This window comes from Sciurus vulgaris, assembly GCF_902686455.1.
Source record: "Sciurus vulgaris genome assembly, chromosome: 14".
NCBI classification, from domain to species: Eukaryota; Metazoa; Chordata; class Mammalia; order Rodentia; family Sciuridae; genus Sciurus; species Sciurus vulgaris.
The window spans coordinates 12,406,984-12,430,963 of NC_136475.1; the positions used below are offsets into that span (position 1 = coordinate 12,406,984).

Here is a 23,980-nt window from a genome sequence, read left to right on the forward strand (position 1 = left end):
GATCATTAATCTTCATTAAAATAGCATAAAGCAGCCAGGTACACTGGTGCATTCCTGTAATCCCACACACTCAGGAGGCTGAGGCAGAAGGATCACAAGCTTGGGGCCAGCCTGGGCAACTTTGTGAGACCCTGTTTTAAAAATTTAAAAACAAATTAATTTTAAAAGGGCTCGGGACGCAGCTCAGTGGTAGAGCATCACTAGGTTCAAGTCCTAGTACCAGAAAAAAAGAAAATCATAAGGTATCGCTGGTACCAGCAAAAATTACATATATACACACACACATACATGTATACACATAAACACACATATACACATTCATACATGTGAAATGTCAGGCATTGCGGTCACCATCTGCTGGGCAAGCTGTACAGCACTTAGGTGAGGAAGAGAGCCGTGTGCATCAGCCCCGTGTTCCTGCAGCACCGCCCGGGCCGGAGCGCCAGAGGCCTTCGGGCTGAAACACTCCCAATACTTATTCTCTCAGGTTTTCCTCAGGGGCATTTTCAGGAAATAAAACAAGCATCCCATTGTCTACCTACAGCTTCTGCACGAACATATCTTGACCCCAGTTGCACTGGGGTTGTGGCTCAGTGGTAGAGCGCATGCCTAGCATGTGAGGCCTCGGGTTCAGTTCTCAGCACTGCATATTAATAAATGAATAAAATAAAGGCTCATCAACAACTAATATATATATATATATATATATATATATATATATATAAATTTTTGAAAAGCCACTGTTTCTGCATGATCAAGTGCCTTCTCCAGCCACCTAAGTCTAATTATCACAGCGTGGCATTTCTAAGTGCACAGTGCAGGTCTGTTCCTTTGAAATGGCAACACATCTCTCCACTGGCCAGTACTAACCATCCACTGACTAAATGCCAGACTACGAAGGGCTAGGAAAAGCGTAACGGCCATGGCAGTGTTGCTCCTAAATGTCACTTGGCACTCACCCTTTGTAGAGTAACGCAGGGCAGAGAATGCAAGTAACAATTTGAGGGTGACAGACGTGTGGACCAAAAGCCTTTATTTTCAGAAATCGCACATTCTCAAAGTGGATACAGCAAGATCTAATGCATGTGGTCTACTGTAATATCCTACAAGAGCACCACAATTTACAAGGTTTTTGCCCATGTGTTTTTCTCACTAATATAGTTTTAAATATTTTTATATTATTTTCTTGCCCTTTTGCCTTCAAAAGTATTTGTAATAGCCAGGCACAGTGGCACAGGTCTGTAATCCCAGCAGCTTGGGAGGTTGAGGCAGGAGGATGGCAAGTTCAAAGCCAGCTTCAGCAAAGGAGGCACTAAGCAACTCAGTGAGACCCTGTCACTAAATAAAATACAAAATAGGCCTGGAGATGTGGCTCAGTGGTTTAAGCACCCAAGTTCAAGCCCAGGTACCAAAAAAAAAAAAAATTTTTAATTAAAAAAATACTTGTAATAAATACAAGTGTTTGCAATACCTGAAATCAAACTCAATTGACATTGAAAGTAAATTGATTTTTAATTTATAATTTAAATCATTAAACTGTCTTCATTTTAGTACCATCAAATGCACTTCATAGAAACAGAAGTGGGAATGGAAGATAGAAAAAAAGTGACCTATAACCAGATTAAAAAATAATAATAAATCAGTAGGGGCATACAGCTGTAATCCCAGGTATCTAGGAAGCTGAGGCAGGAGGATGGAAAGTTCAGGTCAGCCTGGGCCACTTAGTGAGTCCCTGTCTCAAAAAAAATCACAAGGACTGAGGATGGAGCTCAGTGGTGGAGTGCCTCTGGGTTCAATCACCAGTACCAAAACAAAACCCAACAACAACAATACAATCAGAAACAGAACCAGAAATGGCACCATCAAAAGGAACAGAAAAAAACATAAAGCAGCTACTCAACCTATACTCGATACATCTAAAAGACAGAGGAAGGCATGTGTCTGGAAGCTGAGGGTTCGAGATCTATATGTACTTACACATACACACACACACACACATATATATATAGGAGAGACAGACAGACAGACACACCCCAATCAAACCCTGACGGACGAAAACTACACTGTCTGAAATGGGAACTATACTTTGTGGGATTAAAAGCAGACTAGAAATGGTAGATAAAAGATTAAGGAACTTCACAGAAACTTTAAAAGGAAAAGGATTAATAGCAAAAAGACCAGATGCACTGTGTTGTAAGCAGCAGACTATACCACATGAAATTGGAATTCCCGGGGGGACAGAGAACAGAAAAAATCATGTATTTAAAGTATACTGGCTGAGAATTTTCAAGTATGATGAAAACAAGAAACACAATCCCAAGGATCTCAATAAGCCCCAAGCAGAAAAAGCATGGGGAAAAAGAAAACCATACCGAATATCACAGTGAACATGAACATCTCAATCAAAGTGGCATAAACCCCTAATAATCAGAATATCAGAATGACACAGCTCTGCAGGAAAAATGAAAAAGATTTCTCATCAGAAACAGAGGCCAGAATATATGAAGTAACAGCTTCGAAAAAACAGTACTGATAGCAGAGTGAAACAGACATGATCACCTCATGTACACGTGTGACTGCATGACCAATGTGATCCTGCAATATGTATCCATCAGAGGAATGGAGATTACACTCATGTATGATCTATCAAAATGTATAGATGCATTCTACTGCCATGCACAACTCTTAGAAGAAATTAAATTTAAAAAATAAAAAAACTACTGAAAAAACAATCAACTCACAAGTAGTTGAAGGAAACAGAGGTGAATTCCTCTAAGACGTGGGATGGGAAAGTCCTCCTAATCATGACACGAAATCAGAAACTATGAAAGAAATGAGTTACAAACCCGTCATTAAAAAGGAAAAAAAAAAAAAAAAGGTACATGGTAAAACACACCAAAAACAAAACCTCCCAAAGAAAAAAGAGCTAGAAAAGCATTTTTAATCTTCTATCTCAGATAAATGCCTAATATTCCTAACATGGTACCTAGAAATTGGGGGGGGGGGGGACAGGGAAAACCACCCAACTAAAACACCAGGCAATTAATAGGAACAAAGAATTTCTCAAAACAACCTTTAAACGTGAAAGCTTTTAAAAAAGACTGAATTAAAACCGTGCCAAGAGGTGGGGGTGGTGTGGGAAGAATGGCAGTTCAGTGGATTAGTGAAAGGGCAACAGGGAAGGGATGGGGGATGAGAATGGAAAAGACAGTAACGAACTGGACAGAACTTCCTATGTTCATATACGGATACACAGTCAGTGAGTCTCCACATCCCGTACAACCACAGAATGGGAAGTTATACTCCACGTATGGATAAGGTGTCCAAATACACTCTACTGTCATGTATCTCTAAAAGGAACAAAAGGGGGGGGGCACATTGCCAAAGCAGCATCTTACCTATCAGGTTGGCAAAAATTGAGAAAGTTTTTGGTGTTGTTGCTTTTGGTGCCAGGGATTGAACTCAGGGGTACTCAGCCACTGAGTCACATCCCCAGCCCTGTTTTGCATTTTATTTAGAGACAGGGTCTCACTCAGTTGCTTAGTGCTTCACCAGTGCTGAGGCTGGCTTTGAACTCTCAATCCTCCTGCGCCACTGGGATTACAGGCATGCGCCCCCTGGCTAAAATCAGAAAGTTTAACAATTTAACTTTTGACTATTTGGTGGGAAAGCAGGTACTTTCATATATTGCTGCTGGGATTTTTTTTTTTTTCTCAATGGAACAGCCCCAGTGGAGGAAAAGGAATTTACCAATATTGAGCAAAATGTCATGTTCATTTACCCTCTGACCCTGCAATCCCACTTCTACGAGTATTCAACAAAAAAAAGCATACAATGACTAGGTACCAAAATATTTACTGGGCATTATTTGTCACGGCAAAGGTGGAAAATGATCCAAACACAGGTCTGTATGAACCATGGTACTTCCTACACAGTGAAAGAAAAACAAACACTTCTCTCCACTCCGGTATGGGATGATTTCATGGCTGCACTGGTAGATGAAAAGGCAAGGCACGGAACAGAGAATCAAGGACCGTGGGGAAAGAAAGGTGGAGGATACGAAGACCTTTTGTGTGTATTTAAGAATTATAAAGCCAATCAGTGTAAGGCCAAGCCAGAAAAAGAAAAGTTTCTATGGAGAGAGGGGAAGAGCCAGGAATGGACACTGACAATTTCTCTACAAATACGCTCCATATTTTATAGGTTTCATGTAGGAATGATGACAGTGCTCCACATTTCTTAGAATTTAGACTAAATCCATAAGGGGGAAAAAAAATCTTTAAAAAAGGGGGGGAGATAAAATTTATTGGATATTGAAATAACAACAGAAAAAATAACTATTTTAGTCAGTGTTTTGACTACATTTATAGCTAAATATATTCTAAGGCCAAATAAAGCTGCAAGAACTTAAATTTCATTCAAGTACTCTTATGAACAGCAATATTCATATTATTTTGAAACGATATGTATGCATATACTATATATGGACAAATTGTGGGAACATTGTTAGAAATTAAAGTTTTCCGTGTACAAGAAAAGACATAACCATGTAGTTATAACCATGTAGTTTCATGGCTGAATTCATTTGTTTTCCCAATCACACATACTCCCTATGTTTACACTGACTTGAAAAGCTTTAGAAGCAAAGATGACCCAGTAACAAGAAGCAACCTGACCCAGACTGCAATCCCTAAATATCATTCCCCCGCCAAACCGAGCCCAGGCTGTTTGCAAGAAAGACAAATTGTAGAGAAGAAGCTGGAAATGACCAAGACAGAATTTGCCATCTTGAACCAGAAAGCACTCTTAGTCCATCTTGTGTTGCTATGACAAAATATCTCAGACTGGGAAATTTAGGGTTTTTTTTGTTTTTGTTTTTGTTTTTTTGAAATTTAGTTTTTTAAAAAAGAGGTTTAATTTAGCTCATAGTTTTATAGGCTTCAAGTCCAAGATCAGGTGGCCCCATCTGGACAGGGCCCGGTAATGTCATGACATGGTGGAAGGCATCACCTGCAAGAACGTGTGCAAGAGGAAGTAAGAGAGCAAGCTGAGGGTCCCAAACACTTTAGAGTGACACACTTAGGGTAACTAACCTCGTCCTGAGGACCACCACCAGTCCCAGGAAAACTAACTCAGTCTCTCAAGAACAACACTGATACCTTCAGGAAGGGGGATCCCTCACGGCCGGGGGACCTCAACAGGCCCCACCAGGTCAATGCCGTAAGGAATGAAGGATCTGCACAAGTTCCAACGCGACGAAACCACACTCCAACTACAGCACAAAGAGTAACAGAGATGAGACAGAAAGTCGCTCCAACAGGCAGATGCTAGACTCTGCATTTCAAAAAGGACGGTGAACTTATTTTTAAAAAACTCCCAGTTTTTAATGTTGACTATACAATCTGCTTTCCACTTTTCTCTGTTGGAAAAATTCCTAATGAAATGTGAGAAGGGGAGAGGCTTGACTTGAAAATATTTAAAAGGGAAGGGGGACAGCAAAATGAAAAAAAAAAAAAGCTAAAGCAAAACAAAAAGTAATTCCCAGTCATCACTGCAGATGACCAGGGTGCCAGCTCCCTATGCAGACGGGCAATTCAAGGGCGAAGGCCAGCATCTCCTGCCTCTTTTATAAAGTCATTGTCTCAGGATGACTAAATAGCCCCTGCCAAGGAGGCAAAGTTCTTTAAAGACAAACTCAAGCTGACAAGTGTACAGGATTGATTAGATAAGGGGAAAAAAGTCTCCATTTGCAAAGTCCATAGAGAAAAAGAAAATTCAGGCAATGATCATAATGCCTAAAAGCCACTAGATGGGAACAGAGGGGAAGGAACAGGACGTAAGCCACCCTGTGAACTCACCAACCAAACCCAGCATCTCCAAGAACAAGACATCTCACAATGTGTGGTGAGAGGAAAAACAATACATAGCACCCCCTACTATGTACTCATCCTAAAAAAAGTACTCATCCTAAAAAAAAAAAAAATGGATCCAAGTTTAGCCACACCTTCACTGACTTCCAGTTTGCAGGAAACACGGTCAGAGCAGTGGACTGAAGGAAACAGACAAAGGCCCTACGCATGACATCCCTCTTAAAATGGGCCCAAGTTCTTCAGGAGAGTGACGTGAGAAGGGAAGACAGGGAGAGGTGAAAGGAACTTGACTGAAACACAACGGCCAAACGCTGGCTGTCGCTCGTGAAGTGAGACCAGAGCCACCTAGACCTACGGAGGTGTCCCGAAGCCAGAAGGAGGCCCAGGAATAGGCTCAATCAAGTGACACCAAGGATCATGGCTATGGCACAGTAGAGCTGAAGAATGGCCAGACTTCAGAGCTGTTCACTTGGATTTGTAGGAGGGAAGCGTCAGAATGTTTCAGGTTTGTTTTAAAATACTCGGGGGTGGGGGAGGCTTAGAGAGGAAGGGAAGGCAGGATGGGCGGTACCTCGATCCAGATGCTTCTGAGACAAGTCTGCAGGTCTTCTACAACAGCCCCACCTCTGCGGGTTATATAGGAAATGTTTACAATGAAAAAAGTGGCAAACTCCTTCTTAGTGCCCCCCAAAAAGGTATAAATGTGGATATGTGTCCTGCCTGTAAGAAATATGAGGTGTCTCCAGGTCCCTCCACCGCGCCTCCTACGTCACCGCAGCAGTGTTCAGGAGTGAAGCGATGAGATCGAGAGCCGTGAGCTCATCAGTCCATCCCAGCTTCAGTGGACTGGGTGGTACTGTAGGCAGGTGGGATGTGCCTGGAGGAGGTGGGTCCCTGGGGATGTGCCCTGGAAGGCCACTTCCCCTTTCCCTCTCTGCTTCCTCGTCACTACATCCTGAGCAGCTTTCCTCCATCACACCCTTCCTCCATGATGTTCTGCCTCACCTTGGGCCCCAGCGATGGATTTCGCCAACCATGGACTAAACCCCTGGAACCACGTGCCGAAATTTACGTTTCCTCCTCCACGTTGTTCCTGTTGAATGCTCAGGTCACAGCAGTGAAAAGCTGATGAACAGAGAATGTAAGTTCAGAAATAAAAGCAAGGAGAGACAACAGGGCAGAGAATTTCACACTCCCTGAACTTCCTTATTATTACAGGCTGAGCATCCCTCATCCAGAAAGTCCCAAATCCTGCAAAATCTGAAACTCTGTGACCACCAACATGATGCCACCAGTGGAAAAATTCCATACCACGAAACTGTTTCGTGCACAAAATCGTTAAAAGTATTGCATAAAATTACCTCCGGGCTATGTATAGAAGGTGTATATGAAACAAATTAATTTCGTGTTCAAACCTGGGTCCCATATCCAAAATATCTCATTATACAAATATTCCAAAAGTCTAAAAAGTCCAAAATCTGAAGCACTTCTGGTCCCACTCATTTTGGATAAGGGGCTTTCAACCTCAAAATTTTTTTTTTTTTTTTAATGTTGACCATGCAGTGATGCTAAGAATTCATGAACAGAACTTCCAGGAACTATGGAATAACTTGAGAAGAAACAATTAAGAGAGTTATCTGGTAGAAGAAGGATCAGAGATACAAGCAAAAGTAATGCACAATCTTTTCAATGACATAATATCAAAAAATTTCTCAAACCTAAGGAATAAAATCGAAAATCAAATATAGGAAGCATACAGGACCCCAAATGTAAAAAACTACAGAAGACACACACCAAGACAAATTATAGTGAAAATAACTAAAATACAGAATAAGGATAAGACCTTAAAGGCTTTGAAAGGGAAAAAGTGTGTTATGTATAAGGGAAATCCAATTCACATATCAACTGATTTCTCCATCCAGACCCTCAAAGCTCTGAAAGAAAATGGATGCCAACCAAGAATTTCACACCCAGCAAAATTAGCTTTCAGATTTGAAGATGAAATAAAAATCTTCCAAGATAAACACAAGTTTAAAAAATCACAATTAGAATGTCTGCACTACAGAACATTGTCAACAAAATATTCCATGAGAATGAAGTGAAAAAGAAAAGTGAAAACTAGCAAAGGGTGGAAGTACACTAAATGAATAGTCAAAAGATAAACTAAAGCAAATTAAAAGCCAGAAATAAAACAAAATGACTGGGAAAAAGTCATATCTCAGTTATATCCTTGAATATTGATGACCTAAAATCATCAATCAATAACATGGACAGATTGGATTAAAAAACAAGACCCAACAATATGCTGTCTTGAAGAGACTGACCTCATAGGTAAAGTCATCCACAGACTAAAGGTGAAAGGATAAGAAAAAATTATCACTCATATGGATTACATAAAGAAGCAGGGGTTTCCGTTTTTATATCAGATAAAGTGGACTCCAAGCCCATGTTAATCAGAAGGGATAAAGAAGTTCATTTCATTCTACTGAAGGGAACTATACAGCAGAAAGACATAACAATTTTAAATATTTATGCTCCAAACAATAGAGCATCTATGTACAACAACAACAACAACAACAACAAAAAAAAAAAAACAGAAAAAACCCTTCTCAATTTCAAGAATCAAGTAGAGCACAACGCAATAATACTGGGTGACTTTAGCATACCTCTTTCACTACTTGAAATATCTTCTAAACAATAACTAAATAAAGAAATCATAGAATAACACAATAATTTAGATTTAACAGTTAATATAATATTTCATTTATCAATGAGTGAATATACTTTTTTCTCTTGGCAGCACATTGTTCCTTTTCTAACGTAGACCATATTTTATGACAGAGCAGCTCTTAATAAATACAAAAAATGGAGATAATGCCCTGCATTCTATCACATCATAATAGTCTGAAATTAGGAATCAATTATAAAATAAAAAATAAAATCATTTCTAACACATGGAAACTAAATAATACACAACTGAATGATGAATGGATAGTAGAAGAAACCAAGGATGAAATACTTAGAGGTAAATGAGAGCACTAATACAACATACCAGAATTTCTGATATATTATGAATAAAGTACTAAGAGGAAAATTTATTGCATCAAATTATTTATTAACAAATAAAAAGTCAACAAATAAATAACAACATTACATCTGAAAGCTCTAGGAAAAGAAGAACAAATCAATACCAAAAAGAGTAGAAGACAGGAAATAATTAAAATCGGTGCTAAAATCAATTAAATTGAAACAAAAGAAACATTTGAAAAAATTGACAAAACACAAAAGTTTATTATTTGAAAAAAAAAAACAATAAAATTGATGAACACCTAGCCACACTACAATGAGTAAAAGGAGAACAACCAAATTACTAAAATATGTGATGAAAAACAATATATCAAAATGGACACAACCGATATACAGAAGATAATTTGAAACTATTTTGAAAATGTATAATCCAATAAAATAAAAATATTGAAGACATTGACAAATTTCTATAGACATATGTTCTACCTGTTAGGGGCAATTATGGTTCGTAGCTAGCTCCCAGAAAACGCTCCGCAGATACAGGTCTCACACAAGGAACTTTTTATTTTATGCAGACGATTCACGTCTGCTCGAAGGAAAGGGAAGAAAGAAAAAAGAGTCAACCTCAAATTTTTAAAGCGGAATAACTCCTGGCCTCAGACAATTTGGACATATTAGGTTCCACATCTGTCACAGAAGCTAAAGAGACAGCAACCCTGGAGAGAGTCCTCTGGGACATCACAGAATTCAAGCAAGACTGGAGGAGGAGGTCACACCCCATGCCGGTCTAGCAAAACAGCCAAGGAGAAGGAGCTTTAGTATGTCTGCTCTTCTGCTGTCCAGGGTTGATCACTGGGAACCATCTACAACTAAAGAGATTGACCTAGATACCTGCGAGGAACCCCCTCGGGCAGTCTCCTTTGTTGAACACAGAAGTGAGGCAACCTGTAAGACACCAGAGAAAAGTTTCACTCCAGGTTTAAAGCTCTGTTGTCTTTTGGGGTTGTGATGGGTTTCACTGTGTTGTCCAGTCTGGTCTGCAACTCCTGGGCTCCAGTGATCTCTTCCTTCAGCCTCTCAAACTGCTGGGACTCCAGGCATGTGCCAGGCTCCAAAGACATTTTTTAACACCACTCTGACCTGGAAATGTACTAAAGGTTAGACTCGGGCATCCACCTGCTATAACTCTAAGAGACACCCCTCATGGAAGGAAAAAACCTGCAGCGAATGTCTTTATCTGTGCATAGGTACCCCCGACTACTTAAAAACATTGAGCCTGGTGACCATAACTCCATAACAGGTACATAAGCAGGCGCCCCTCAGCCATTTCAGAAAGTGAACGCCACAGGGGAATCTCCAGCCAGTGCTGTCCTAAAGGGACACTGAGCAACTGAAAATAGTGTGACAACTCACCCTGCCTGACCTGAGTGTGGACCCAGAAAATTCTAACAGTCCTCTTGCTGGTCTGCCTCCCAGATGTTCCTTGAAGCACCTAGTATGTTCTGGGCTTGGAAAAAAAAAAAAAATCTAGTTGGCATATCTGTCCTTTGCTACCCTGGCATGAAGTTCAGGAAGACGCTAATCTGATCCACCCTGGAACATTTCCTCCTCAATAAAACTCTCTCTCCAAAGACAAAGCAAACAGTGATGCAGAATCCAAGAAACCAAAACACGAGCCAGGGTCAAGGGCACGATAAAAGACTATGCGTCAGAACACTCTGAAAGCACACTTTCAGCCCGTGGCTGAGCTGCCCAGGGAGCACCCTGGTGCCCCGTGTGGCCTGCAAATGGCCAAGCTCCTGCTTCTGCTCCTCCCTCTCCAAAGACTGACAATTACACCTCCTGCCATGCTCTGGAGAGGAACGAATGCAGAAAGCATGAAAGGAAAGGAGATCTTTTTAAGTGGAAAGCCTGATTCCTATGATTCTTCATTTTTAAGAACACACATGATGTTTTGTTTTGGGGGTTTTTTGCTGTTATAAATTTTTATCCCTTTTTTAATTTTATTTTTACAGACTGCATTTTGAGTCATTGTATACAAATAGGGTACAACTTTTCATTTCTGTAGTTGTACACGATGTAGATCCACACCATTCATGTAATTGTACATGTACATAGAGTAATAATGTCCGTCTCAGTCTACTATTTTTCCTTCCCCCACTCCCTCCTGCCCCATTCCCCTCTACACAATCCAAAGTTCCTCCATTCTTCTCCTGCCCCACTCTTGCCATCTCCCCACCCCGTATTACATATCATCATCCACTTATCAGAGAAAACATTTGGCCTTTGGTTTTTTGGGCTTGGCTTATTTCACTTGGCATGCTATTCTCCAATTCCATCCATTTATTTGCAAATGCCATACTATTATTCTTCTTTATGGCTAAATAATATTCCATTGTGTGTATATACCACAGTTTCTTTATCCATTCATCTGTTGAAGGACATCTAGGTTGGTTCCACAACCTAGCTATTGTGAACTGAGCCGTTATAAACACTGATGTGGCTGCTTTACTATGGTACGCTGATTTTAAGTCCTTTGGGTATAAACCGAGAAGTGGGATAACTGGGTCTAAAGGTGGGTCCATTCCAAATTTTCTGAGGATTCTCCACACTGCTTTCCAGAGTGGCTGCACCAATTGCAACTCCACCATCAATGTAAAAGCGTACCTTTCTCCCCACATCCACGCCAACCCTTATTATTGCTTGTGTTCTTGGTAATAGCCATTCTAATTGGAGTTAGATGAAATCTTAGGGTGGATTTGATTTGCGTTTCTCTCATTACTAGAGATGTTGAACACTCTTTCATATTTGTTGATCACCTGTATATCTTCTTCTGTGAAGTGTCTGCCCAGTTCCTTAGCCCATTTATTGATCAGTTTCTTTGTACTTTTGATGTAAAGTTTTTTAAGTTCTTTATAAATTTTGGAGATTAGTGCTCTGTCTGAAATATGTGTGGAAAAGATTTTCTCCCACTCTGTAAGCTCTCTTTTCACATTATTAATTGTTTCCTTGGCTGAGAAAAAGCTTTTAAGTTTTAATCCATCCCATTTATTGATTCTTGCTTTTATTTCTTGTGCTCTGGGGGTCTCGTTAAGGAACTCTGATCCTAAGCTGACATAATGAAGATTCGGGCATACTTTTTCTTCATAAACAATGTTTTTGATCAAAATTATCTCGGCTTCCTTTCATGATCTTTAAAATTTCAAAAAGATTTCTTCTTCACTTTCCAAACTTGAACTACTAGTTAAGCTTTCTTCAAACTACAGTTGCCCCTCAGTATCTGTAAAGGATGGATTTTGGAACCCTTTGAAGATACCAGAATCCAAGGATGGCCAGGCTCCTAAGATGAAATGGTATGTAGTATTGATGTAGAACCTGGGCCCATCCACCCGTACACTTCCAGTTATCTCTAGATTACTCACTAACTTCATACAATGTAAATGATACATAAACAGCTGTTCTATCATTTAGGGAATAACGACAAGAACAAGAGCGTACATATTCAGTAAAAAGGTAATTTTTTTTCTGAAAATTTTTGATCCAAAGTTGATTGACTCTGCAGACGCTGAACCCCAGATACCCAGGCTGAGGACACATACCACCTCCCACTATGCAGACACGCTCCTGCACACCACGTCACAATCACATCTCCTCTGCATCAACATCCTGCACACCAGCCCGTGAACTCCAGCTCCTGACCCTCCCACGACAATACAGCTCCTTGCTTTTCCCCTATTTTCCTGTTTCTCTCATTTGCCTCCAGGCCATGCCACAGATCTTCCCAGCAATGGGAAAACTCTGCACTTAGGCTGCTACAAGCAACTCCAAAACTACTTTGAAGATCAGAAATCCAAACTCAGGTCTGTAAAGGCATGAGTGTTATTATCTCTACAAAAGGTCTGGCAAGTTCCTCAGAGCCTTTCAACCTTCAGCCATGTTCCATGGAGAACTCCTTTCCTGCCTGTGCCTCTAAGTCCTCTTTTGGGAATCAGAAAAGAGAGTGCACCTAAGCCTTCAATCTACAGCAACAGGAATCAAATTATCACATAAGCAAATCAATTCTTGGAATGATTCTAAGCAGAGAACTCAAACTCCTGCAGTTCCTGCCAATGTTATTTCTGCTTCCTGGAAAACAGGCAGAGACAACAATGAGCTTAGTGCTCCGGGTCATGGTGAAGAATACAGCATGTGTTTCAATAACAGCAATACCACTGAGAACCAGCTACATCTCACATGGGAACTTCTAAGTCCTGCCGTGGCCTGGACTTCTCAAAAGCAGAACAGGACCACGACTAATCAAGACCACCAGGCACATAGAACCAGGGGCAAAGCCTCCTTGTCCTCCCAGGGACCCCAGAGAATTTGTCACGGCTTAGGGTCAATTCAGCAGGGTTCAGGTCCTCTCATCACTCCTGCTCCTCTCCACCTTCTTCCCCTGGCCCCAAGCTGAGTGGAGATTACCTCCTGGTATTCGGCCCTCCTGCTTCCTTGTACAGTGTCCTTAACTCTACTCACGGGACAACCATTATATGTGATTCTAAAACGCAGGCAGACGTACAATGGAGTCTCGTCCAGTCTTAACAAGGAAGGAAATTCTGACACATACAGCAACATGGATGAAACTTGAAGACTGTGCCAAGTGAGCTGAGCCAGTCACAGAATAAGGCAGTATGAGTCCGCCATATGAGGTTCCTCTAAAATGCAGAGGCAGGAAGTGCAATGGCAGCTGCCAGGGGAGAGGGGAGCAGAGACTTTAATGGGTGCAGAGATTCGGTTTGGGAACTTGAGAGTGTCCTGGAGACAGATGGTGGTGATGCCCATATGTCACTGTGAAAATACTTAATGCAACTAACAAAATGATTAGGATAGTAAATTTTCTTATGTGCAGTTTATAAAAAAAATTTTTGTTTAAAGAAAGAAACATAACCTCTATCTTGAAGTGGTCTGACTGCTCAATGTTCATTGAGCAGGCCTGTGCCCTGCCTTTTCACAAAGGACCCAAGAAATCTTAATTGTGACTACACATGCTCCTCAACTGACAACGGGGTTGCATCCTAATAAACTCATCGTGAGATTGAGATTGCTGTCAAAAAAACCTGACCTAATCCCCAAGTATCACAGCTTAGCCTAAGCTCCTGTCAACATGTTCAGAACACACCCATTACCCTGCAGTTGGGCAAAACCATCCAATACAAAGCCTATGTATTATAAAGTGTTGAAGAGCTCATGTAATTTATTGAATACCATGCCAATGTTTAAAATCCAAGGTTTGTACGGCTATGCTTCCACATGACCGAGAAGTCCACAAATCGTGAAGTCTGACCTCGCAAAGTCAGGGGGCCATCTGGACACGTCACTTTCCTTCACCTTACAATCTTCAACAAGGGGCCTCGGTCACCTTCTTTGCATGCTTCCCTGCTATCTACCCACCATGCTTTACTGGGCACTGACTACATGCCCAATGCTGTCCTGGCACAGGAGGGATAGCAGCCAGAGAGACACTGGAACTTTTATTTCCATGAGGGAGGCAGGAAAAAAGAAGTGACCTGAGCGCCAGCAGGGAGTCAGCACAACGCATGTCTGAGCTCTAGCCTGAAGGACTGCGCATGCTCCTCTGTCTACAACCCCAAGCCACTCACTCGATGCTCACAACTTCTCTCTCTGCCTAAAGCGAGGCACCTTTACAAGCCTGGAGAGACTTTGGTCCATGTGAAATTAAAATAGTAATAACAACTTGTCTCCCTTCCAACCTGTTATCCACAGATCTTTTGCCAAATAACACAGTTCACTCATGAAATAGTTTAACTCTCTCTTCCACCTAGTTTAAAAGAAAAAAAGTACTCTTAAAGGCCCCCCTCTACTTCCCTGTCCTGTCACACAGGAGCCTGGAAAAGACAGGGATCCTCCTCACAGGCCGCTCTTCCCATTCCTACTCTTGAGCTGGTTCCACCCAGGACCTTTCCTACCCTTTTTCTTTCTACTTCATTAGACACCCACATTCCTGGGCAGGATCCTTTCTCAATGCTCAGCACACAATAAAGTATGAGGGCAAGTCAACGACATGCAAGACGCCCCAGTAACGCCTACAGAAGTCGAAGCATCTCAGTCAACAGCACCAGCCCCAGAACAGAATGCACCCATGACTCCCATCCTCAACCCAGGAAGAGCACCCTGAAAAGAACAATTGGTTACTCAGAACCCGATGTCGGCAGGATGAGGGTGGAAAGCAAGCCACTGACAAACCTGGAGAGAGGAAGATGGCTGAACCCCCAACACCAAGCAGGTGTCTGGAGCCCCGCAGGCACAAAACACTTCAAATGGATGGTCTGTGGGGACAGCAAGTGTCCTGGAAATGGGGTGTGAACAGACGCTTGATTGTTTTGAAAGTACTGAAAAATCTGAACCAATTAAGTATCTAATAAAGGACCAGATGAGTCAATCGAGCTACAGCCACAGGGTTGAATGCTATACAGCCGTTAAGAACTACATTGCATGGCTGTACATTTGAAGGGGTGGATTTAGGAACACAGCAGAGATTGTGCTAACTCCCCACCCGGCCAACTCCCCAGAAGCCAAACTAGCAAGGACACAAAAATTCAAATATTTGTATCAAGACCTGCAAATCCAGAGCAAGATCAACTCTTTTGCATAGCTTACAGCGGGCCTGGGAGAAACACAAGGAGAGCATCCCACTTCTTTACCATACCCATGCCTATATCAGCAGCAGACCAGTCCTTTCTGCTCTGCCCCCAAGTTAAAAAGTCCCACCACATTCCTGCCTCCATAGTGTCTGGGATAATAATGCCCAAGATGAGGAGAAGCAGCACAGCAAGCATACTATCAACAGCAAGAGGACAGAAACACGAGAACAAAACGTCCTGAAGATGAGATACAACCTAGAAGGAAGTCAACACTCCAAGAAGAAAAGGAAATTCTCACAAATGCTTTGTGCTCCAAAGCAATCGACTAAGAACATAAATTTAACCAAACCAGAACTCACAGATGAAATGAGGAAATAAAACATAACAAAGAGAGTAAAGATGTAGGGCAATGAATTAAGGGTCAAAACAAAACTAGTAACTAAGATAAAATTGAGGTAGAAAATAATATTGAAAGCTGTATTATTATCTCAATAAAGTTATGTACAGAAAAGCCCGTACAGATGAAAAGCATAAAGAAAAACAAAGAAATGAAATGCCAATAGCTAGCCAACATAAAATGTCTTTAAAATGGAGAATCCAACAACTAGAATGTAAAATATAATACACATGCAGAAAGACATGAGAAATTTCCCATGAGAAAATGATTAAAGACGTCAATCTGCAGGATGCCAGAACGTGGTCACAGAAAATGTTAACACTTGCTTGTAGCTGTGACAGATTCTGATCAAGGTACTAAAGGTCAGTGACACAGGCAGTTGTACGCAGTGAAAGCATATCGTCACAAGCTGCAGGGATCGGGAGCCCCTGAGAGCAGCCTGATGATACCCATGTAGCTGCCTCACATCCTGGAAGACCCCAGAGCAACAGCCACTGAGCTCTAGAGTGTAGCCCACCACGACCACACCCAGCCAAGGCATCACTCAAGTCCAAAAGCAAGGGGCAGACGTTGGCGCAGGTGAAAACATTCAGAGAACAGGACACTCATGAGACCACTAGGAGAAAAAAAAAAAAAAAACACAGGAATCCAGCCAGTGAGGAGATGAACCAAAATAAAAGGTTCTGGATTAGGAGAGCCATAGCCGAGTGGAAGCATGAAAGACACGTTAACGCAGAGCTGAGACAGTAACAGAAAACACAATTACAGGACGGAATGAGAATTACAAGGTAAAATGATTTTTTAAGGTAAGAGGTCGGCAAAGGAGGAGAATAAGAATGCTGTACCCAGGTCCTGCAGCACGGGGATGTCCAAGAACACGGTCAAACCCGAAGCACTGTGTCTCAGACACCACGATGCTGATCTTACAATGCTTCAAAAAATCTCTTCCCTTGACCTCATGTGACCTTTTGAGAAAAATAATCTTTCTTGTGTTAAAACATTTATTTGAAGTTTAATTTGGCTTTACTTCCATTTCTTTCCTTATATTGAAAATCAACTAAACCTAATACTTTTATTATAAACCAGAACTTGCAGAAAAGTAACAAGATATAACAGCACTTCTACCTGTCTTTGTAACTACCCTTGAGGCTACTTTGGATGGTTAGGATTTGTGGCAATGGATATTTTCTTTTATTTGGGGTGGGGCGGGGATGGGTGCCCAGGGATTGAACTCAGGGGCATTTGATCACTGAGCCACATCCCAAGCCCTAATTTGTATTTTATTTAGAGACAGGGTCTCACCAGGTGGCTTAACACCTCGTTTTTGCTGGGGCTGGCACTGAACTCCAGACTCCCCATCTCAGGATTACAGGCATATGCCACCACACCCAGCTGGAGATTTTCCTCTTTATACATTTCAATGTTGATTTGTTTATATTGAGCATTCATATTTTTTATCACTTTAGATAAAAATAGGATGATTTCTCCTAATTAAAAACAAGAGGTATTGGGAAATGAAATTGACCACATTATGTTATGTGCATGTATGAATACGTCACAATGAATCTCAGGTAAAATTACAATGGAACACGAATGAAAAAAAATAGACTGGAAAAGAAACAAGGAGATGTGAACAATGGTTAGGACTGGATGGGGCATGAGAATGAAAAACCTCTTCTTCGTGTGCTCTGTATTTTTCCAGGGGAAATTTTGCTAATACACAGGAGGTGATATTGGAAGTTAATGGTACCTAATAAAGTTTAAAAAAATGAAAACCTTTTCTGACTCTACACATACATGTAAACAAAAGATTAACACTGATAAAGGGTTATGCATGATTTTTTCCCTACTTTTTATTCTCTGGAAAGTGAACACTTATTACAGGTGTAAGAAAAATAAAGACACGGTTTTGGGTTTATTTATAATAGAAGGGGCTTCTTGGGCTGTGATAATTCCAGGAACATGACTAGCTACCAGCTAACGCCCAGAAGGAACAGGAACGTCTGGTGCAGGAGAAGGGGATTTCTATACTTCCTCAGCACCCAGCAGCCCAGTGATGCAGTCTCTTGGTGCAGACGTGCAACATGGGGCGGAGACTGCCCAAGTCGGACACAGCCCTTGGACTTTGCCCCCGGCTATTACCCCACATGCACACACCTGGGAACACCCTGTTAATCAGACACCAAGACCGTAAAGGAAACAGCCACTTCATACCCAACAACACGTGAGTGCCCTGAAACACGCCCCTCAGAAGCCTGGCTCACTCATGCTCACGGCTCAGTGTGCTTCTGATCACTAGGAAAGAGACAGACATGTGGAGGAGAGCCAGAGCTCCTGAAAGCAGGTGAGGTTCCCGGGGGGTTACCTGCAGGCTCACCAACATGCAGATGCTCGGCATGCTCAGACCTTAGGGAACAAGACTCACCAGTGGCTATGGCCCAGTAAACGTCTGATCCATTCAGTAACTCACCACATGCTATGGGAGAGTACACCTGTGAGCCAGGAACTTGAAGCAGAATTCGAAAGGGAGCGACCCGTGCATTGGAATCCAGCACTGCATCCAGAGCGCCCACCAGGCGACCTTCAAGGCAAAAGAGAAGCAAACACACCTGTGAGCTCAGGGACAGGCAGACCCACAGCCAGTGTGCAGCTGCCACTCCCACGTGCGGAGGCACCTGGTCACTGGTGAGAGCCCAGGCACAGCTCCAACATCCCGCAGAGTCAGAGCTCCATGGGGCCCAGAGCTCTAGCTCCTCACACCCATTTCCCCAGCATCTGCTATTGGAGTCAGACTGCCCGATTGGAACCCAAGCTCTACCACTTTCAAGCTGTGTGGCCTTAGGCAAGTTACCTGATTTCTCTGTGCCCTGGTCTCTTTGGAAGATAAAGCAACCACGATATGCCTCCAAGGGTAATTATGGAAATTAAGTCAACATTCAAAGTACCTAGACTACTGCCAGGCCCTTCAAGCACCAGGTAAGTGTTGCCCGTTAGGATCCTCATCATATCCACATCTCACATGGAAGAATAATCCCTTCCCACTCCAGAAAGGTACCCTGAGAAATACGAAAACGCATCCAAGACCCCGCAGGACAGAAGGCACAGGTAGCAGGTGAAGGACTGGCATTCTGCTGTGATGACTGGCGTCCTGAATCAATGGCAGGGGAACAAACCACTCCCTCCTCCCTGGAGGAGCTGAAGCCCTCCACCTTCCTTTGCCCACGCTCCTTCACTACTAGGCCCCGAGAGGGCCCTGAGTGGCCTGAGGAGTTTATTTTGGTTTAAGACCCCAATGTTTAAGGAAGTTGAATCATTAAGCAGTACGTCACTAACCTGCCACCCCATTGCCCCAGAGTGTGCAGCATGCTTCACACCAGCAGGGACGTGTGCTGACACAACAGCGCACCCCACAATTCAGAAAGTTAACGCTGGGACATTCCTACCCTCTGCTCCTCAGATCCCGCCAGTTTCCAAGTGCCTCACAAACCCGTCCTAAGGGGAACAAACACACCATGACTTGGAAATGCATGGGATGCATCCACTTGTTCCTCCCGCCTTGGCAGCAGGGCACACTCTGTCACTGGACCGCCCTCATGATCCCAGGCTGGCTGGGGCCTGCAGTTCTCTGCAGCTGCCCTACATCAGAGAGGACCAGGGCAAATCCCCAGAAAAGATCCAAATTCAAAACTGCACGTACGGGGGCTGGGGCTGGGGCTGGGGCTTAGTGGCAGAGCACCTGCCTGGCATGTGGGAGGCACTGGGTTCCATCCTCAGCACCCCATATAAATAAATAAATAAAATAAAGGTCTATTAACATCATAAAAACAAATTTGAAAAACACCTGTTTGTACGGTTTCTACTGAACACGGGTTGCTTTTACACCATTGTAGAATCAAAGACTCTAATCCAGCCCACAGGAGTTGAGAACTGCCTATCTTGTGACTCTACCACATTGGACCTGTTCAGAATCACTCACTGCCTTGAGCCGTCATATCTCTCAAGACATCTTTGACTTCCATGAGCTTAACGGTTTCAAAGATTACTGGCCAGTTCTTCAGTAGCAAATCCCAGTTCTGGCTTGCCTGATGCTGATTAGATTCAGGTTAAAGTCCCTGGCCAGCCTCACAGAAGGAATGCTATGTATCACATCTCTCAGGTGGACACAATTCCAACTTGTTCCACTCCTGGTGATGTTCACTTGGTCTCTTCAATTAGTGGCTGCTGGGCCTCTGCACCATAAAGTTATTCCTTTTTTAAAAAATATTTTAGATGTTGACAGACCTTTATTTTAGTCATTTATTTATATGCAGTGCTAAGAATCTAATTCAGTGCCTCACAAATGCTAGGCAAGTGCTCTACCACTGAGCCACAACACCAGCCCCTAAAGTTATTCCTTTTCTCCTTGTAATTGACAAGTCTCCTACAGAGAAACTATACAGTTATGTAAATTCCCCATTCCTCAAAGTTTCAATTTATTCACTTTTATTGTTATGGTCTCATCTTTCTTGCTTTTATTCAATGGGTAAGAATTCATTACTATTATTTACTTGGATGCTCTAAATGTCCCAGGTTTGGCAGGTAGGAATCCCTTCAAGTTGGTTTCTGAGTCCTTTGGACATGCACTCATGGTTTTTCATATTGTGGGGCACAATAACATATTCCAACATCATTTTGTACTTTCCCTGCTCCAGCCCTGAAATCAGACATTTTTCTCAGGAACTCTATGTCCTTCCCTGAGGACTGCTACACAAAAGACCCTGTCATTCCAGTGGCATGGGAGGCTGAGGCAGGAGGATTGGGAGTTCAAAGCCAGCCTCAGCAACCTAGCAAAGCCCTAAGCAACTTAGCAAGACAGTGTTCCAAAATAAAAAAAATTAAAAGGGCCGGGGATGTAGCTCGTTGGTTAAGCAGTCCTAGGTTCAATTCCCAGTCCAAAGTAAAAATAAACAGCCAGTATCTGGGAGCTTATTGCTAATGGGGTAAACCCAGGACCTCTCTTGAAAGAGCTAGGTCTGTGTGTGCACATATGACTCATGTATTTCAAACAGGCACACACATCTTAATGCAATGACATCGTCTGTGTGTATGTATAGTCTACACACAGAAAAACTGAGTTCACATCGATGCCTCCTGCAACCCACTCCCCGTGTTCATTTTCCCTGTTCACAGCTCTCTTCTTCAACAGAGAAGCCCAGCCTGCACCACCTTTGATATATTTGCTTGCAGATCAACCCTCTTGCTGCCAACCTCCGCCCACAGGAGACGCCTCCTCACCCTGTGCTCCATGTGCCCAGATGCCTGGCACCTACATCTCCCTCACCTGCCCTACGTGATGACTTTCCCCAGCAGAAGGAAGGAAGGACATATGGGTTTTTACAGCAATTACTCCTTTGGCTAGTCTCCTGTCCCCTTCTGGGTTTGTTACTGGGTGTCAGATGATGGTGGGGGGCAGGGGGCCAGGAAGGCTGTCCTGTGTGCTGGATGGAGAGCTGACACTTAACACAGAACCCACAGGCAGCTTAGGGGAGCTCAGTGGAAGGAAACAGCAGGCTGGGGTAAGGGCACTTAAGAGTGCGTTTTCAAAGGACAGGTGAAACGCCATGTTTGTCTAGCAAAGATAAAAAATCCTGGTGGAGACACCGAGGAAGACTAGAAAGGAGCCCATCCCAGGAGGCGCTTCTCTAGACTTCCGACAGAACCCACACAGACTGTGCAACAGCAGCCTGGGGGACTCCAGGTGACATGGAAAGGAGAGAACAGGGAGGGTGTGCAGCTCCTGGACAGCCACAGAGGGGTACTGAGTTTTGATGCAGAGTGGGGATTTCTCTCACGTGCTTCTGGAAAGGTCAGGAGGTCTGTGTCAACCTGGACCCTTCAACTGGTGGGCAGGTGGGCAGGGCAGCAATCAAAAAGCCACAAGGGGACTTCCAGCTTCAGTTCCATCATGCAAAGAGCTTGGGAAGCACCCCTCCTATGAATACCAGCAGAGGCCAAGCAGACTGCAAATCACAGGCTTTTCTTGGACTCATCCGAGAACTGAAGTCACGGGTCAAAACACAACCCCCAAAGCTACAGCGGCACAGGTAATCCGAGGGGCACAGCTGGGACCTGCTCCCCCAGTGCTGAGGTCATGAACTGCAGGACACTTGAGTCCTGAGTCTGACAATGTGCGGGGGACTGACCGAAAGACAATAAGAAAGCCCTGGTGCTGCGATCTTAAGGGACCCCAAGGCAGCACGGGTGTTCTCACCAGAACCCCACCAGTTCCCACTGAAAGACCCCAGGGACACCTGCCCAGCTCTCTGGACAAGGGAAGAATAAGGCCATGCAGCATCCTCAGGGCCTCACCCCAGCTGGGGAAAGGCCTTCTCTGGCTCCTGTGTCCCCTCTGGCTTTCCTGTCCCCACAGGGATGGGAGGAAGTGGCTAGAAAACACTTGGGAAGGTCACAGGCCAGGGTCACATGTCCACTGACGACTGAGATTGATGGATGATTCTAGGACCCTCCCCCTTGCCAACAGCAAAAGCTCCAGGATAAATGAGAGCACATGACAGCTCAAAGAGCAGGGAGACTGGGAAGTCCTCAACCCAGGGACAGAGGGAGACCCAACCAGGGACATGGAGGAACGTGACGCTTCTGGTACCTTCAGCGACAGTAAACTGCAAAGACCCAAGTCCCAGCAGAGTAGCAAAACACACACGGAAGATGATTTCCTCACTTGTTATTATTTATATACATGTATAAAAAGTTCTTTATTTTATATATATATATATATATATATATATATATATATATATATATATATATAAAAACATGCCAGCAGGCAAGGAAAAACACATTATTAAAAGATAAAGCATGCATCAGAATGAGACACAGGTATGACAGATCTTGGTACTTTGAGAGAATTTTTTAAATAATTGTGATTTATAGGTGAAAGGCTCTAAAGAAAAGGTATAGAGTATGGAAGACTAGGTCATGAAAGCAGAGAGATGGAAATTCTAAGAAATGAAAAACAAAATAAATAGAAATTAATAAAAATGAAGAAGGTCCTTGATAGCCTCATCAGTAGACGGGACAGTCAAGGAAAGAATCAGTGAACTTGAAGACAGATCAACAGAAACTCCCACTGAAAAGCCAAGAGAGAGACAGAGATACAAGAAGCACAGAATATCTGAGTGCTGGGGATAATTCCCAAAGATATAAGAACCCCAAACTGGAAAAACAGGAGAAGAGGAAAGCAATCATGTGAAGAAACAGTGGCCAAGAATTTTCCAAAAATTAATGAAACACCCCAGATCACAGATCCAAGAGGTATAGAGAACACCAAGCAGATAAATGTAAAAAAAAAAAAAATTTAAAAATCTACACTGAGTATCATATTCAAATTGCAAAAACCAAAAAGAAAATCTTTAAAAAAGCTGGGGTGTGCAGCAGACAGTCCAGGAAGAACACGATAATTACAGCAGCCTTCTCCAAGCATGCACTTAAGTGAATTGAAATAAAATGTTGAAAGAAAGGAATCAACAACCAATAAATCTATATGCAGTGAGGATTTTTTTTTTTTTTTTTGATACTTGGTATTGAATCCAGGGGTGCTCTACCACTGAGCCACATCCAGTTCTTTTTATTGTTCGAGACAAGGATTCAATAAATTGCCGAGGCTGGACTCAAACTTGGGATCCTCCTGCCTCCTTCACCCAAATTGGTGGGATTACAAGCAGGGACCACCATGTCAGGCTGTGTCCAGGGAACTTATCCTTCAAAATTTAAAAAGGAAGACTTCCTTGAACAAGAAAAGGAAATTCATTTCCAGCAGATCTAACCACCAAGTTATTCAGACAGAAAGAAAATGACATAGGTCAGTAACTCAGAGGTACATAAAGATGTGTATCTGAGAGGAAATAAATGAGGGTAAAATAAAATTTCTTATTTTTCCTATTCCTAATTAATCTAAAAGAAATGTTTAAAGGGTTAATAAAAATTTATTGAGTGATTACAATATGTAAATAAGTGAAATGAATGACAACAATGTCATAAAAGATGAG

At 42.6% G+C, this 23,980-nt stretch overlaps 1 protein-coding gene across 10 annotated transcripts in view; it reads right to left on the reverse strand.

The window, feature by feature from the left end:
* Positions 1 to 23,980, reverse strand: part of TBC1D8 (TBC1 domain family member 8) — a 115,525-nt gene that overhangs the window by 44,997 nt on the left and 46,548 nt on the right. For 6 of the 10 annotated variants that reach the window (XM_079111000.1, XM_079110991.1, XM_079110990.1 and 3 more), the window contains one exon: positions 18,361 to 18,516. The exons of 1 other annotated variant lie outside the window; for it this stretch is intronic. In XM_079111000.1, the coding sequence (XP_078967126.1) occupies positions 18,361 to 18,516 (156 nt within the window). The remainder of the gene's footprint in view (positions 1 to 18,360; positions 18,517 to 23,980) is intronic. 3 more of the 10 variants (XM_079110993.1, XM_079110997.1, XM_079110998.1) reach the window with 1 other exon arrangement.